At 48.2% G+C, this 12,676-nt stretch overlaps 1 protein-coding gene across 1 annotated transcript in view; it reads right to left on the bottom strand.

Moving 5' to 3' along the window:
- The window catches only part of LOC121557653 (caseinolytic peptidase B protein homolog), an 81,960-nt gene that overhangs the window by 45,323 nt on the left and 23,961 nt on the right, over nt 1-12,676 (bottom strand). The window contains 3 exon segments of the mRNA XM_041871173.1: nt 6,428-6,542; nt 9,090-9,187; nt 11,096-11,232. Of these exon segments, the coding sequence (XP_041727107.1) occupies nt 6,428-6,542; nt 9,090-9,187; nt 11,096-11,232 (350 nt within the window).

Here is a 12,676-nt window from a genome sequence, read left to right as displayed (position 1 = left end):
ATTTTTATTTTATATAGCCCTTCTTACATCAGCTAATATCTCGAAGTGCTGTACAGAAACCCAGCCTAAAACCCCAAACAGCTAGTAATGCAGGTGTAGAAGCACGGTGGCTAGGAAAAACTCCCTAGAAAGGCGAAAACCTAGGAAGAAACCTAGAGAGGAACCAGGCTATGAGGGGTGGTCAGTCCTCTTCTGGCTGTGCCGGGTGAAGATTATAACAGAACCATGCCAAGATGTTCAAAAATGTTCATAAATGCTCTGTCTCTCATCTCCTTCTCTCTCTCTCTCTCCTCTCCTTCTGTCCCTCCTGTCTCTGTCTGTCTCTCACCTCCTTCTCTCTCTCTCATCTCCTTCTGTCTCTCTGTATCTCTCATCTCCTTCTGTCTCTCTGTGTCTCTCATCTCCTTCTTTCTCTCTGTGTTTCTCAACTCATTCTCTCTCTCTATATTTCTCATCTGCTTCTCTCTCTCTCTGTCTCTCATCTCCTTCTCTCTCTCATCTCCTTCTGTCTCTCTCTCTCATCTCCTTCTGTCTCTCTCTCATCTCCTTCTGTCCCTCCTGTCTCTGTCTGTCTCTCATCTCCTTCTGTCTTTCTGTCTCTCATCTCCTTCTCTCTCTCTCATCTCCTTCTGTCTCTCTGTATCTCTCATCTCCTTCTGTCTCTCTGTGTCTCTCATCTCCTGTCTCTCTGTGTCTCTCATCTCATTCTTTCTCTCTGTGTTTCTCAACTCATTCTCTCTCTCTATATTTCTCATCTGCTTCTCTCTCTCTCTGTCTCTCATCTCCTTCTCTCTCTCATCTCCTTCTGTCTCTCTCTCTCATCTCCTTCTGTCTCTCTCTCATCTCCTTCTGTCCCTCCTGTCTCTGTCTGTCTCTCATCTCCTTCTATATCTCTCTGTCTCTCATCTCCTTCTGTCTCTCTGTGTCTCTCATCTCCTTCTCTCTCTCATCTCATTCTGTCTCTCTCTCTCTCTCATCTCCTTCTATCCCTCCTGTCTCTGTCTGTCTCTCATATCCTTCTGTCTCTCTGTGTCTCTCATATCCTTCTGTCTCTCTGTGTCTCTCATCTCCTTCTGTCTCTCTCTGTCTCTCATCTCCTCCTGTCTCTCTGTGTCTCTCATCTCCTTCTGTCTCTCTCTGTCTCTCATCACCTGTCTCTCTGTGTCTCTCATCTCCTTCTGTCTCACTGTGTCTCTCATCTCCTTCTGTCTCTCAGTGTCTCTCATCTCCTTCTCTCTGTCTGTCTCTCATTTCCTTCTCTCTCTCTATGTCTCTCATCTGCTTCTCTCTCTGTCTCTCATCTCCTTCTCTCTCTCTCATCTCCTGTCTCTCTGTTTCTCTCATCTACTTCTGTCTCTGTCTGTCTCTCATCTGCTTCTCTCTCTCTCTGTCTCTCATCTCCTTCTCTCTCTCTCATCTCCTTCTGTCTTTCTGTCTCTCATCTCCTTCTCTCTCGCATTGCCTTCTGTCTCTCTGTCTCTCTCATCTCCTTCTGTCTTTCTCTGTCTCTCATCACCTTCTGTCTCTCTGTGTCTCTCATATCCTTCTGTCTCTCTGTGTCTCTCATCTCCTTCTGTCTCTCAGTGTCTCTCATCTCCTTCTCTCTCTCTATGTCTCTCATCTGCTTCTCTCTCTGTCTCTCATCTCCTTCTCTCTCTCTCATCTCCTTCTGTCTCTCTGTGTCTCTCATCTCCTTCTAACTCTCTCTGTCTCTCAACTCATTCTCTCTCTATGTTTCTCATCTGCTTCTCTCTCTCATCTCATTCTGTCTCTCTCTCTCTCTCATCTCCTTCTGTCCCTCCTGTCTCTGTCTGTCTCTCATCTCCTTCTCTCTCTCTCTCCTCCTTCTGTCCCTCCTGTCTCTGTCTGTCTCTCATCTCCTTCTGTCTCTCTCTGTCTCTCATCTCCTTCTCATCTCCTTCTGTCTTTCTGTCTCTCATCTCCTTCTCTCTCTCTCTGTCTCTCATCTCCTCCTGTCTCTCTGTCTCTCTCATCTCCTTCTCTCTCTCTCATCTCCTTCTGTCTCTCTCTGTCTCTCATCTCCTCCTGTCTCTCTGTCTCTCTCATCTCCTTCTCTCTTTCTCTGTCTCTCATCTCATCCTCTCTCTCTCTCATCTCCTTCTGTCTCTCTGTCTCTCATCTCCTTCTCTCTCTCATTGCCTCCTGTCTCTCTGTCTCTCTCATCTCCTTCTGTCTCTCTCTGTCTCTCATCTCCTTCTCTCTCTCTCTCATCTCATTCGCTCTCTCATCTCCTTCTGTCTCTCTGTGTCTCTCAACTCCTTCTGTCTCTCAGTGTCTCTCATCTCCTTCTGTCTCTCTCTCTCTGTCTCTCATCTCCTTCTCTCTCTCTCTCTCCTCTCCTTCTGTCCCTCCTGTCTCTGTCTGTCTCTCACCTCCTTCTCTCTCTCTCATCTCCTTCTGTCTCTCTGTATCTCTCATCTCCTTCTGTCTCTCTGTGTCTCTCATCTCCTGTCTCTCTGTGTCTCTCATCTCCTTCTTTCTCTCTGTGTTTCTCAACTCATTCTCTCTCTCTATATTTCTCATCTGCTTCTCTCTCTCTCTGTCTCTCATCTCCTTCTCTCTCTCATCTCCTTCTGTCTCTCTCTCTCATCTCCTTCTGTCTCTCTCTCATCTCCTTCTGTCCCTCCTGTCTCTGTCTGTCTCTCATCTCCTTCTGTCTTTCTGTCTCTCATCTCCTTCTCTCTCTCATTGCCTTCTGTCTCTCTGTGTCTCTCATCTCCTTCTATCTCTCTCTGTCTCTCATCTCCTTCTGTCTCTCTGTGTCTCTCATCTCCTCCTGTCTCTCAGTGTCTCTCATCTGCTTCTGTCTCTCTCTCTGTGTCTCTCATCTCCTTCTCTCTCTCTCTCTCTCCTCTCCTTCTGTCCCTCCTGTCTCTGTCTGTCTCTCACCTCCTTCTGTCTCTCTGTGTCTCTCATCTCCTTCTCTCTCTCTCCGTGTCTCTCATCTCCTTCTCTCCTTCTCTCTCTCTCTGTGTCTCATCTCCTATCTCTCTCTGTATCTCTCATCTCCTTCTGTCTCTCTCTCTGTCTCCCATCTCCTTCTCTCTCTCTCTCTCTCTCTCTCTCTCTGTTTCTCATCTCCTTCTGTCCCTCCTGTCTCTGTCTGTCTCTCATCTCCTTCTGTCTCTCTGTCTCTCATCTCCTTGTGTCTCTCTGTGTCTCTCATCTCCTTCTGTCTCGCTGTGTGTCTCATCTCCTTCTGTCTCTCTCTGTCTCTCATCTCCTTCTCTCTCTCTCTGTCTCTCATCTCCTTCTCTCTCTCTCTGTCTCTCATCTCCTTCTGTCTCTCTGTGTCTCTCATCTCATTCTCTCTCTCTCTCTGTCTCTCATCTCCTTCTCTCACTCTCTGTATCAGTCATCTCCTTCTGTGTCTCTCATCTCCTTCTGTCCCTCCTGTCTCTGTCTGTCTCATCTACTTCTGTCTCTCTGTCTCTCATCTCCTTCTCTCTCTCTCTTTGTCACTCATCTTCTTCTCTGTCTCTGTGTCTCTCATCCTTCTCTCTCTGTGTGTGCCTCATCTCCTCTCTCTTTATCTCCTCCCTCTCATATATTTCTCTCTCTTCCTTTCTGTCACTCTCTCATATCCCTCCAGGCCATTGGGTGCTTGTAAAAAGCATTAGCTTGAGTTGTCATTGTGTATGTGTGTGTATTTGTTTGTGTGTATGTGTGTGTGTGTGTGTGTGTATGTGTGTGTGTGTGCCCTTTGTGTTGTTGCTGATCATCACCATCATCCCTCAGTCTGCTAGCTGATATTTTCCCTATGTGGATCGTCTGTGTGATCATCTGTGTTTGTGTGTGTTGTGCGTGTGTGTGCAATCGCGTGTGTGTGATCGTGTGTGTGATATATTCACTGTATTACTTCACAGGGATCAATAAGCTCTTCCTTTATCGCCGTGGTGATGTGTCTCAGATTGCTTTCAGGACAATTTGCCATGGCAACAACCACCATTCATCACATCAGCCACAGAGAGACCTCGGCTACTGCCCTGCCTGGACTACAGCTCCCAGCATGCAATCTGCTCTGCTTTCTGCCACTGACTACACATCCCAGCATTCCCACTGATAATGGTAGTGTTCTAGGTTGTTGTACTTGCAGTCACACAGCCAGTGCACACTGCTGCTGCTGCTAGTGACATGGCATGACAAGGCAAACACAGCCACATAGTGGAACACCACATCACCAAACATTCTAAACAGTACACAGCCACATAGTGGAACACCACATCACCAAACATTCTAAACAGTCCACATTCACATAGTGGAACACCACATCACCAAACATTCTAAACAGTCCACATTCACATAGTGGAACACCACATCACCAAACATTCTAAACAGTACACATTCACATAGTGGAACACCACATCACCAAACATTCTAAACAGTACACATTCACATAGTGGAACACCACATCACCAAACATTCTAAACAGTCCACATTCACATAGTGGAACACCACATCACCAAGCATTCTAAACAGTACACATTCACATAGTGGAACACCACATCACCAAACATTCTAAACATTCCACATTCACATAGTGGAACACCACATCACCAAACATTCTAAACAGTCCACATTCACATAGTGGAACACCACATCACCAAACACTCTAAACAGTCCACATTCACATAGTGGAACACCACATCACCAAACACTCTAAACAGTCCACATTCACATAGTGCTACATGTATATGTCTTTCCACTGTTGTGTTACAGTAGGGTTGTTATTGCCATTAGACAACTACTAGTGGTGCACGGTACCTGGCAACCGCAGACACAGAAGCCTCACTAAACACAATCTCTCTCTGTGGCCCAGCGATCGATACACAGCCTCCATGGAGCCACAATTTAATATCAGCTATTTACTGGCCTCTACCTTGTTGTAATCTAAGTCATCTCTCCTCCTCTTCTCTCTCCATCTCTACTCCATGTGTCCTCCTCCTCTCTCTCTCCATCTCTCCTCCTCCTCTCTCTCCATCTCTCCTCCTCCTCTCTCTCTCCATCTCTCCTCTTCCTCTCTCTCCATCTCTCCTCCTCCTCTCTCTCTCCATCTCTCCTCCTCCTCTCTCTCCATCTCTCCTCCTCCTCCTCTCTCTCCATCTCTCCTCCTCCTCTCTCTCTCCATCTCTCCTCTCTCTCTCCATCTCTCCTCCTCCTCTCTCTCTCCATCTCTCCCTCCTCCTCTCTCTCCATCTCTCCTCCTCCTCTCTCTCTCCATCTCTCCTCCTCTTCTCTCTCCATCTCTCCTCCTCCTCTCTCTCTCCATCTCCTCCTCTCTCTCTCTCCATCTCTCCTCCTCCTCTCTCTCTCCATCTCTCCTCCTCCTCTCTCTCCATCTCTCCTCCTCCTCCTCTCTCTCCATCTCTCCTCCTCCTCTCTCTCTCCATCTCTCCTCCTCCTCTCTCTCCATCTCTCCTCCTCCTCCTCTCTCTCATCTCTCCTCCTCTCTCTCTCTCCATCTCTCCCTCCTCTCTCTCCATCTCTCCTCCTCCTCTCTCTCCATCTCTCCTCCATGTCTCCTCCTCCTCTCTCTCTCCATCTCTCCTCCTCCTCTCTCTCCATCTCTCCTCCTCCTCTCTCTCTCCATCTCTCCTCCTCCTCTCTCTCCATCTCTCCTCCTCCTCTCTCTCCATCTCTCCTCCTCTTCTCTCTCCATCTCTCCTCCTCCTCTCTCTCTCCATCTCTCTTACCAACTGTCCTCTAATCTCTCCATCTCTTACTCACTTCCCTCCATCTTAATTTCGCCTCCATCTTAATTTCTCCTCCATCTCTCTCTCAGACAGAATAAAGACACCTTCCCAGATAGCATCACTTCCTAGTTCATTTCCTCCAGGAGGGCATTGACACAGGAAAGAACAGGAGGAGGAGAGGAGGAGAGGTAGAGATGAAGGGAGGGAAGGAGTCATTGAAGGATGGAGGGAAAGAGAAAATGAACAGAAAGGCGGAGAGAGGAGGAGGGCGGGAATTGGAGATGGAGAGAAAGATGGAGAGACGGAAGCGGGGAGGGAGAGATTGAGAGAGGTCTGGAGTATGTCTCTCTGTAATCGTGTTAGCTGGCAGCTCGAGGCCTGGCCTCTCCAGCTGTTCAACACACACGCATGCACGCATGCACACACACATGCTCACGCACACACCACCTGTGTCTGCCTGATGGACAGCTCATTCATCACAATTAACCAATTACAGCCTCTGCCTGCCTGACTGAGCCCGCCCCCCACCAGCGAGAGAAAGAGAGAGAGGGGGAGAGAGAAAGAGAGAGAGGGGGAGAGAGAAAGAGAGAGAGGATTAGAAATAGAGGTGGCCTGTAGGGGAAGCAAATGTTCTTTAAAGGAGAAAGGATTGGGGTGTGTGTATACCTTGTGTGTGTGTGTGTGAGAGAGAGTGAGAGTGTGTGTGTGTGTACCTGAAGCCACAGTGTTGATGGCCCCCTCCTGGCTGATGATGTGCTCCATCAGTCGTTTCTCCAGAGGGAAACGTCTCCTCTCCTCTGCCTCTCTCTTCGCTTGAGTTTCCTGGAACTGCACGCACCCACCCACCCACACAGGGAGGCAGGGGGAGAGGAGAAGATGGGGGGAAGGAGGAAAAGAGGGAAAGGTCAGTGGATGGATTCGATGTTGTGAATCATCAGAACAGCCCCCGACAGAGAGAGCGAGAGAGATAGAAGCGGTCACCTCTGTTCCCCTCCATCCCCTGTGACAGGGTTAAAGAGAGGAGAGAACAGGAGGGAGAAAGAGAGAGTGAGGAAAGAGCGAGAGAAGAAGAAAGGAAATGTAGAGAAATTGATGAAATAAACTCAAATCATCTCTCTGGTTCCCCTCAAGTCACCATTAGCAGCCGTGTGTGTGTGTCTGTGTGGGTCTGTGTGGGTCTGTGTGTGTCTGTGTGGGTCTGTGTGGCTACCTGACTAGCTCGACAAGAAGTTTCCCCCATCCCTCCCGCTAATTGGGCAACTTCTGCAAATGTTTTGTTGTCTGAGTGAGGGAAATGCTGTAAATTAAGATGACTCTATGTATTTTGAAAGATGAGACGTTGAGGATTATAATAAATACCCCTTTGATGTCATGCAAGCAAGCCAAACATCCGTGAGTCCAAATGTGCACTTCACATTTCCATATCATAAAACGGATGTCATGTACAGTGTCAACGTTTATGATGACTATGTTTGATGTACAGTTAGCCTACAAGATGACATGGTGTCATCCCCTGGGTTGTTCTGAACAGAATCAGCCTGTTTGTTTATTATGAAGAAAATTCACCAGGGCAAACGCACCTGAATGCACTCATGACTCCTTTCTATGTGAACCAAAATTACAATCCATTTTGCCTAACTCTGTAAGATCGTATTCTATAACTTAGCTAGTCATGTTGGCAATAGAACAAGCTTTCAAATCATGCCCACCTGACCCAGATTGTGATTTATAATGGACCGTTTTGGGGTTGCATAAACAATAACAGTAATTGTGTGATGGTGGGGATGCAGGCCTGTGCTTGCTCTAGTCCCTCAACGGCACAGCCAGGAGAGCTAAAAAATATTACCTTATAGTTGAAGACTCTTCTTTGAGTCATAAAAGTGCATTGAAATTACTTAGGAACTGTGCACACTTTGGAGAGGTGCATGGCCACTTGGAGACACCAGTTAGTTCTCTCACTCAAACCCTTGTCATTGCCATTGTCTGATGTTGCACCTACCCCACATTTTCCAGGAATAATCTTATCATGTTACTGAATGTATGCAGAGTATTTTCAGATTTTGTTATCAACAAATGTGGCGAAAAGTACAGTAAATGTAAAATGCACATAAAATCAACAGTGTAATGTTTGGATTCAGTTTTGTGTCAGGTGAACTGTTGTGTCCTCAACTTTGGTCTAATCATTTCCCCATTATCTCCAAACTGTTCCCTTTCTATTGCTACCATGGTTACGCATATGCTTTTTATATTTCTTCTGTAAGAAACATTTCAATTTAGCTGTTTCCATATAGGCCAATTCCCCCGAGTGTAAAGGGTTAACCTTTCAGCCCTCTCTGAAGAGCCAGATATCAGTTTAACCACTAAAGACAATCCCTTTAACATATTGACACTACCTCATCCCTTTAAGACAATACCACCACGGCTCAGTGTGAAACAGAGCCATAGCCCCCTCCCCTAAGCACTTGATGTAGAGTAATAACTTAAGTATTGAATATAGTGATAGCTATCCTAGCCCTTTTGTTGGCTAGGTGGAAGTTCTCCAATGTTGCGATAAATCTCTCAAAAACATTGAGATTGATAAGAAGTGCCTAGGGTGTAGTAGCTAGGGGAAGTGCCTAGGGCGTAGGGGCTAGGGGAAGTGCCTAGGGCGTAGGGGCTAGGGGAAGTGCCTAGGGTGTAGTAGCTAGGGGAAGTGCCTAGGGTGTAGTAGCTAGGGGAAGTGCCTAGGGTGTAGTAGCTAGGGGAAGTGCCTAGGGTGTAGTAGCTAGGGGAAGTGCCTAGGGCGTAGGGGCTAGGGGAAGTGCCTAGGGCGTAGGGGCTAGGGGAAGTGCCTAGGGTGTAGTAGCTAGGGGAAGTGCCTAGGGCGTAGGGGCTAGGGGAAGTGCCTAGGGCGTAGGGGCTAGGGGAAGTGCCTAGGGCGTAGGGGCTAGGGGAAGTGCCTGGGGCGTAGGGGCTAGGGAAAGTGCCTGGGGCGTAGGGGCTAGGGAAAGTGCCTGGGGGCTAAGGGGTTTGATTTGGGGTTGTGCATACCACTGCCTCGTCCTTAAACACACCAACTCTAGTTCTGCTGAACCCCTTTTAACCTCCACTAGCCTGAAACAGCCTTTACACCCCTCAGAGACAATAGCACCGCTCACTTCCCACTGGGGTGTCTATGTGTGTGTGTGTGTGTGCTTGTGTTTTTCCCCAGTGGGGTGTGTATGTGTATGTGTGAGTGTGTGTGGTGTGTGGTGGGGTGTGTATGTGTGAGTGTGAGTGTGTGTCTCCCAGTGGGGGGGTGCAGATGTTTCCTGGGTGGAAGTGCTGACTCGTGCCGAGGAGGCTGGTTGTAGCGTCCCACTCCTGCAGTGTAGTGTGTGTGTGTGTGTGTGTTACCTTGCCCCCCCACTCCAGCAGTAGTGTCTGTATCTCTCCCTCCTTGGCGTAGGTGCTGGCTGTGTGTCCTAAGGCATTGGTCTGCAGGGGGTTGGCACCTGCACAGAGAGAGAGAGAGGTTAGGGTTAGGGGTCAAAGGTTAGGGGTCAGACTGCAGCATTTGGACCGCCCCACAGGGGAGAAAGAGGGGTCTTATGCCACAGCAGCAGGAGGGTATATCACTCACAGTTCAACACACAGTTCAACACACAGTTCAACACACAGTTCAACTGGCCCTTCAAGGAGAAAGAGACACATGCCGGAACACACAGCAGGACGTTATTACACACACTGAAGGGCTGAGCTAACCTCAGGAGAGATGGCACGTGTTACAGTATGTGTGTGTGTGTCAGTGATTGAGAGTGTGTGTGAGTGTGTGAGTGTGTGAGTGTGTGTGAGTGTGTGAGTGTGTGAGTGTGTGTGTGTGTGTGTGTGTGTGTGTGTGTGTGTGTGTGTGTGTGAGAGTGTATGTGTATGTGTGGGTGTGTGTGTGTGTCGGTGATTGAGAGTGTGTGTGAGTGTGTGTGTGTGTGTGTGTGTGTGTGTGTGTGTGTGTGTGTGTGTGTGTGTGAGTGTATGTGTATGTGTGGGTGTGTGTGTGTGTCGGTGATTGAGAGTGTGTGTGAGTGTGTGTGTGAGTGTGTGTGTGTGAGAGTGTGTGTGTGTGTGTGTGTGTGTGAGAGAGAGTGTGTGTGTGTGTGTGTGTGTCAGTGATTGAGAGTGTGAGTGTGTGTGTGTCAGTGATTGAGAGTGTGTGTGTGTGTGTGTGAGAGTGTGTGTGTGTGTGTGTGTGTGTGAGTGTGTCAGTGATTGAGAGTGTGAGTTTGTGTGTGTGTCAGTGATTGAGAGTGTGTGTGTGTGAGTGTGTCAGTGACTGAGAGTGTGAGTGTGTGTGTGTGTGTGTGTCAGTGATTGAGAGTGTGTGTGTGTGTGAGTGTGTGTGGCATTTAGGGATGCTGGTTGTGTTGACAGTAAGGGTGGTTATCTGTGCCTTATGCCCTGACCTGCACTCTAACCCAGTGTAACACAGACACACATACACACCTCCGTAGCGATGGCGCATGGTGTGTTGCGATGGTGTTTGTGTGTGTGTATGTTTACCTGTTGTGTGTGTGTGTGTGTGTGTCTGTGTGTGTGTGTATAATCGATGCCGTACATGGTCGTAGAGTCGGTGTGAGCGAAGACCAGCGAGATGAATCGCCACGGTGATTATAGATAAAAACCTAAGCGCCCGCCCTGCTCTCAGACCAATTGATCGCAATGATAGAAAACATAAAGGAGAAAAGCAATATAACAGTTGACACACACACACACCCTCACAGCTCCCCTTACCTGCCTCACACACACACACACCCTCACAGCTCCCCTCACCTGCCTCACACACACACACACATACACCCTCACAGCCCCCCCTCTGTTTCCAACATAATAAATAGCATCATTTAGGCCTTTAATATCAGCCCAACCCTCTGGGCCAAGGATCAACCCTAACGACCAATAACCCTCAGAGAGAAAAAGAGAGAGCGATAGAGATAGATAGAGAGAAGGGGTAAAGAGCAAGAGAGCGAGAAAGAGGGGAGAGAGAGAGAGGGGGGGGAGAGTTACATACACGCACAGACTCACACACACAAACAAACAATAACTATATTGAAACAGATGCAATACAACTAAAGCAGTAAATTCACTTTCAAAAAACCCTTTATTAAGTACTGCTTCGTTAGTAATGGCTATTAGGAGTGTTCTCTACCCCCCTCCCCCTTCCCTCTGTTCTTCCGTTCCTCTCCCTCTCTATTTTCAGTGCAGCTGGTGGGACAGAGGCCCTGCTGGTCTTTGTGTGTGTGTGTGTGTGTGTGTGTGTGTGTGTGTGTGTGTGTGTGTGTGTGTGTGTGTATGTGTGTGTATGTGTATGTGTGTGTGTGTGTATGTATGTGTGTGTGTATGTGTGTGTGTGTGCCTGAGTGGCTAACCCCCCTGGTCAGGGCCTTGCTCCGCTCCATTACTCTCTGCCAGGCCTGTGGGGCCCTGTGTGGAGCCTGGGGGCTGGGTAGAGAGCTTCCCCAGGCAGGTTGAAGGCTGCTGGGTCAGGGGCCTGCTTGAGGTGGGCCTACAGACGGTGATGGATGGAGGCCTGAGACTAAGGGCCAACTGATGCTAAGATAGCAAGCCAACGCACAATGATCACACACACAGGGGAAATAAACACACACACATCTACAAATACGCAGGCACATACACACATACACACACATTCAAGTTGTCCTCACTGACAGCTGTTATTCATCATGTATGTTTTATTACAGCTCTCCTATAAGAGGGGGAGGATGGGAGGAGATGAGGAGGAAAAGAGAAAGATGGAGGAGAGCAGAAGAGAGGAGGAAAGAAGGAGGAGAGCAGAAGAGAGGAGGAAAGATGGAGGAGAGGAGGAGGAGAGGAGGAAAGATGGAGGAGAGGAGGAGAGGAGGAAAGATAGAGGAGTGCAGAGGAGAGGAGGAAAGATGGAGGAGAGGAGGAGGAAAAGAGAAAGATGGAGGAGAGCAGAAGAGAGGAGGAAAGAAGGAGGAGAGCAGAGGAGAGGAGGAAAGATGGAGGAGAGGAGGAGGAGAGGAGGAAAGATGGAGGAGAGCAGAGGAGAGGAGGAAAGATGGAGGAGAGGAGGAGGAGAGGAGGAAAGATGGAGGAGAGCAGAGGAGAGGAGGAAAGATGGAGGAGAGCAGAAGAGAGGAGGAAAGATGGAGGAGAGCAGAGGAGAGGAAGAAAGATGGAGGAGAGTAGAGGAGAGGAGGAAAGATGGAGGAGAGCAGAGGAGAGGAAGAAAGATGGAGGAGAGCAGAAGAGAGGAGGGAAGATGGAGGAGAGCAGAGGAGAGGAGGAAAGATGGAGGAGAGCAGAGGAGAGGAGGAGAGCAGAGGAGAGAAGGAGGAGAGCAAAGGAGAGGAAGAAAGGAGAAAGGTGGAGGAGAGCAGAGGAGAGGAGGGCCCAATAGGAATGGAATTGTGAAACTGAGCTTAGGGAAGAAAAGAGACAAGAAATAACCTATCCTGTCACAGTGAGTGAGTGTGTGAGTGTGTGTGTGTGAGTGAGTGTGTGTGTGAGTGTGTGTGTGTGTGTGTGTGAGCAAAAGAGAGGGAGGTCACAGATGGATTCTGATTGCCTGCGATAGCGGTGCCGGTCAGGCGTGGTAAGGTCGTCTGGGTAACAATATTTAATGTGATTACATTAGAATAAATGTTTTTGTTTTGAAAAATGTATCCAGTTTTTTTTTAACATTTAAAAATGTATCAGAATCAGGAAAGAGAGGGGGGGAGATGCTATTCCATTAGGTGAGTAGAATTTGTTTAAGCACTTAGATTACTGATTCTCTCACCCTCCTCCCTCTCTCCCCCCTTTGCTGTGTCAAGTTTTTTGCTCAGTTAGAGGAAGAGCGAGAAAGATGTATGAAGAGAGATGTGTAATCCATCATAAACATAACATTATTCCTGTAACTCAATCATGACAGTGGTTGTGTGTGTGTGTGTGTGTGTGTGTGTGTGTCTTACCTAGTATTTAAG

The sequence above is a fragment of the Coregonus clupeaformis genome, chromosome 5 (assembly GCF_020615455.1).
Source record: "Coregonus clupeaformis isolate EN_2021a chromosome 5, ASM2061545v1, whole genome shotgun sequence".
In the NCBI taxonomy this organism is placed as follows: domain Eukaryota; kingdom Metazoa; phylum Chordata; class Actinopteri; order Salmoniformes; family Salmonidae; genus Coregonus; species Coregonus clupeaformis.
Note: the sequence above shows the minus strand (reverse complement) of the source record. Positions and strands in the feature narration are given on the sequence as shown.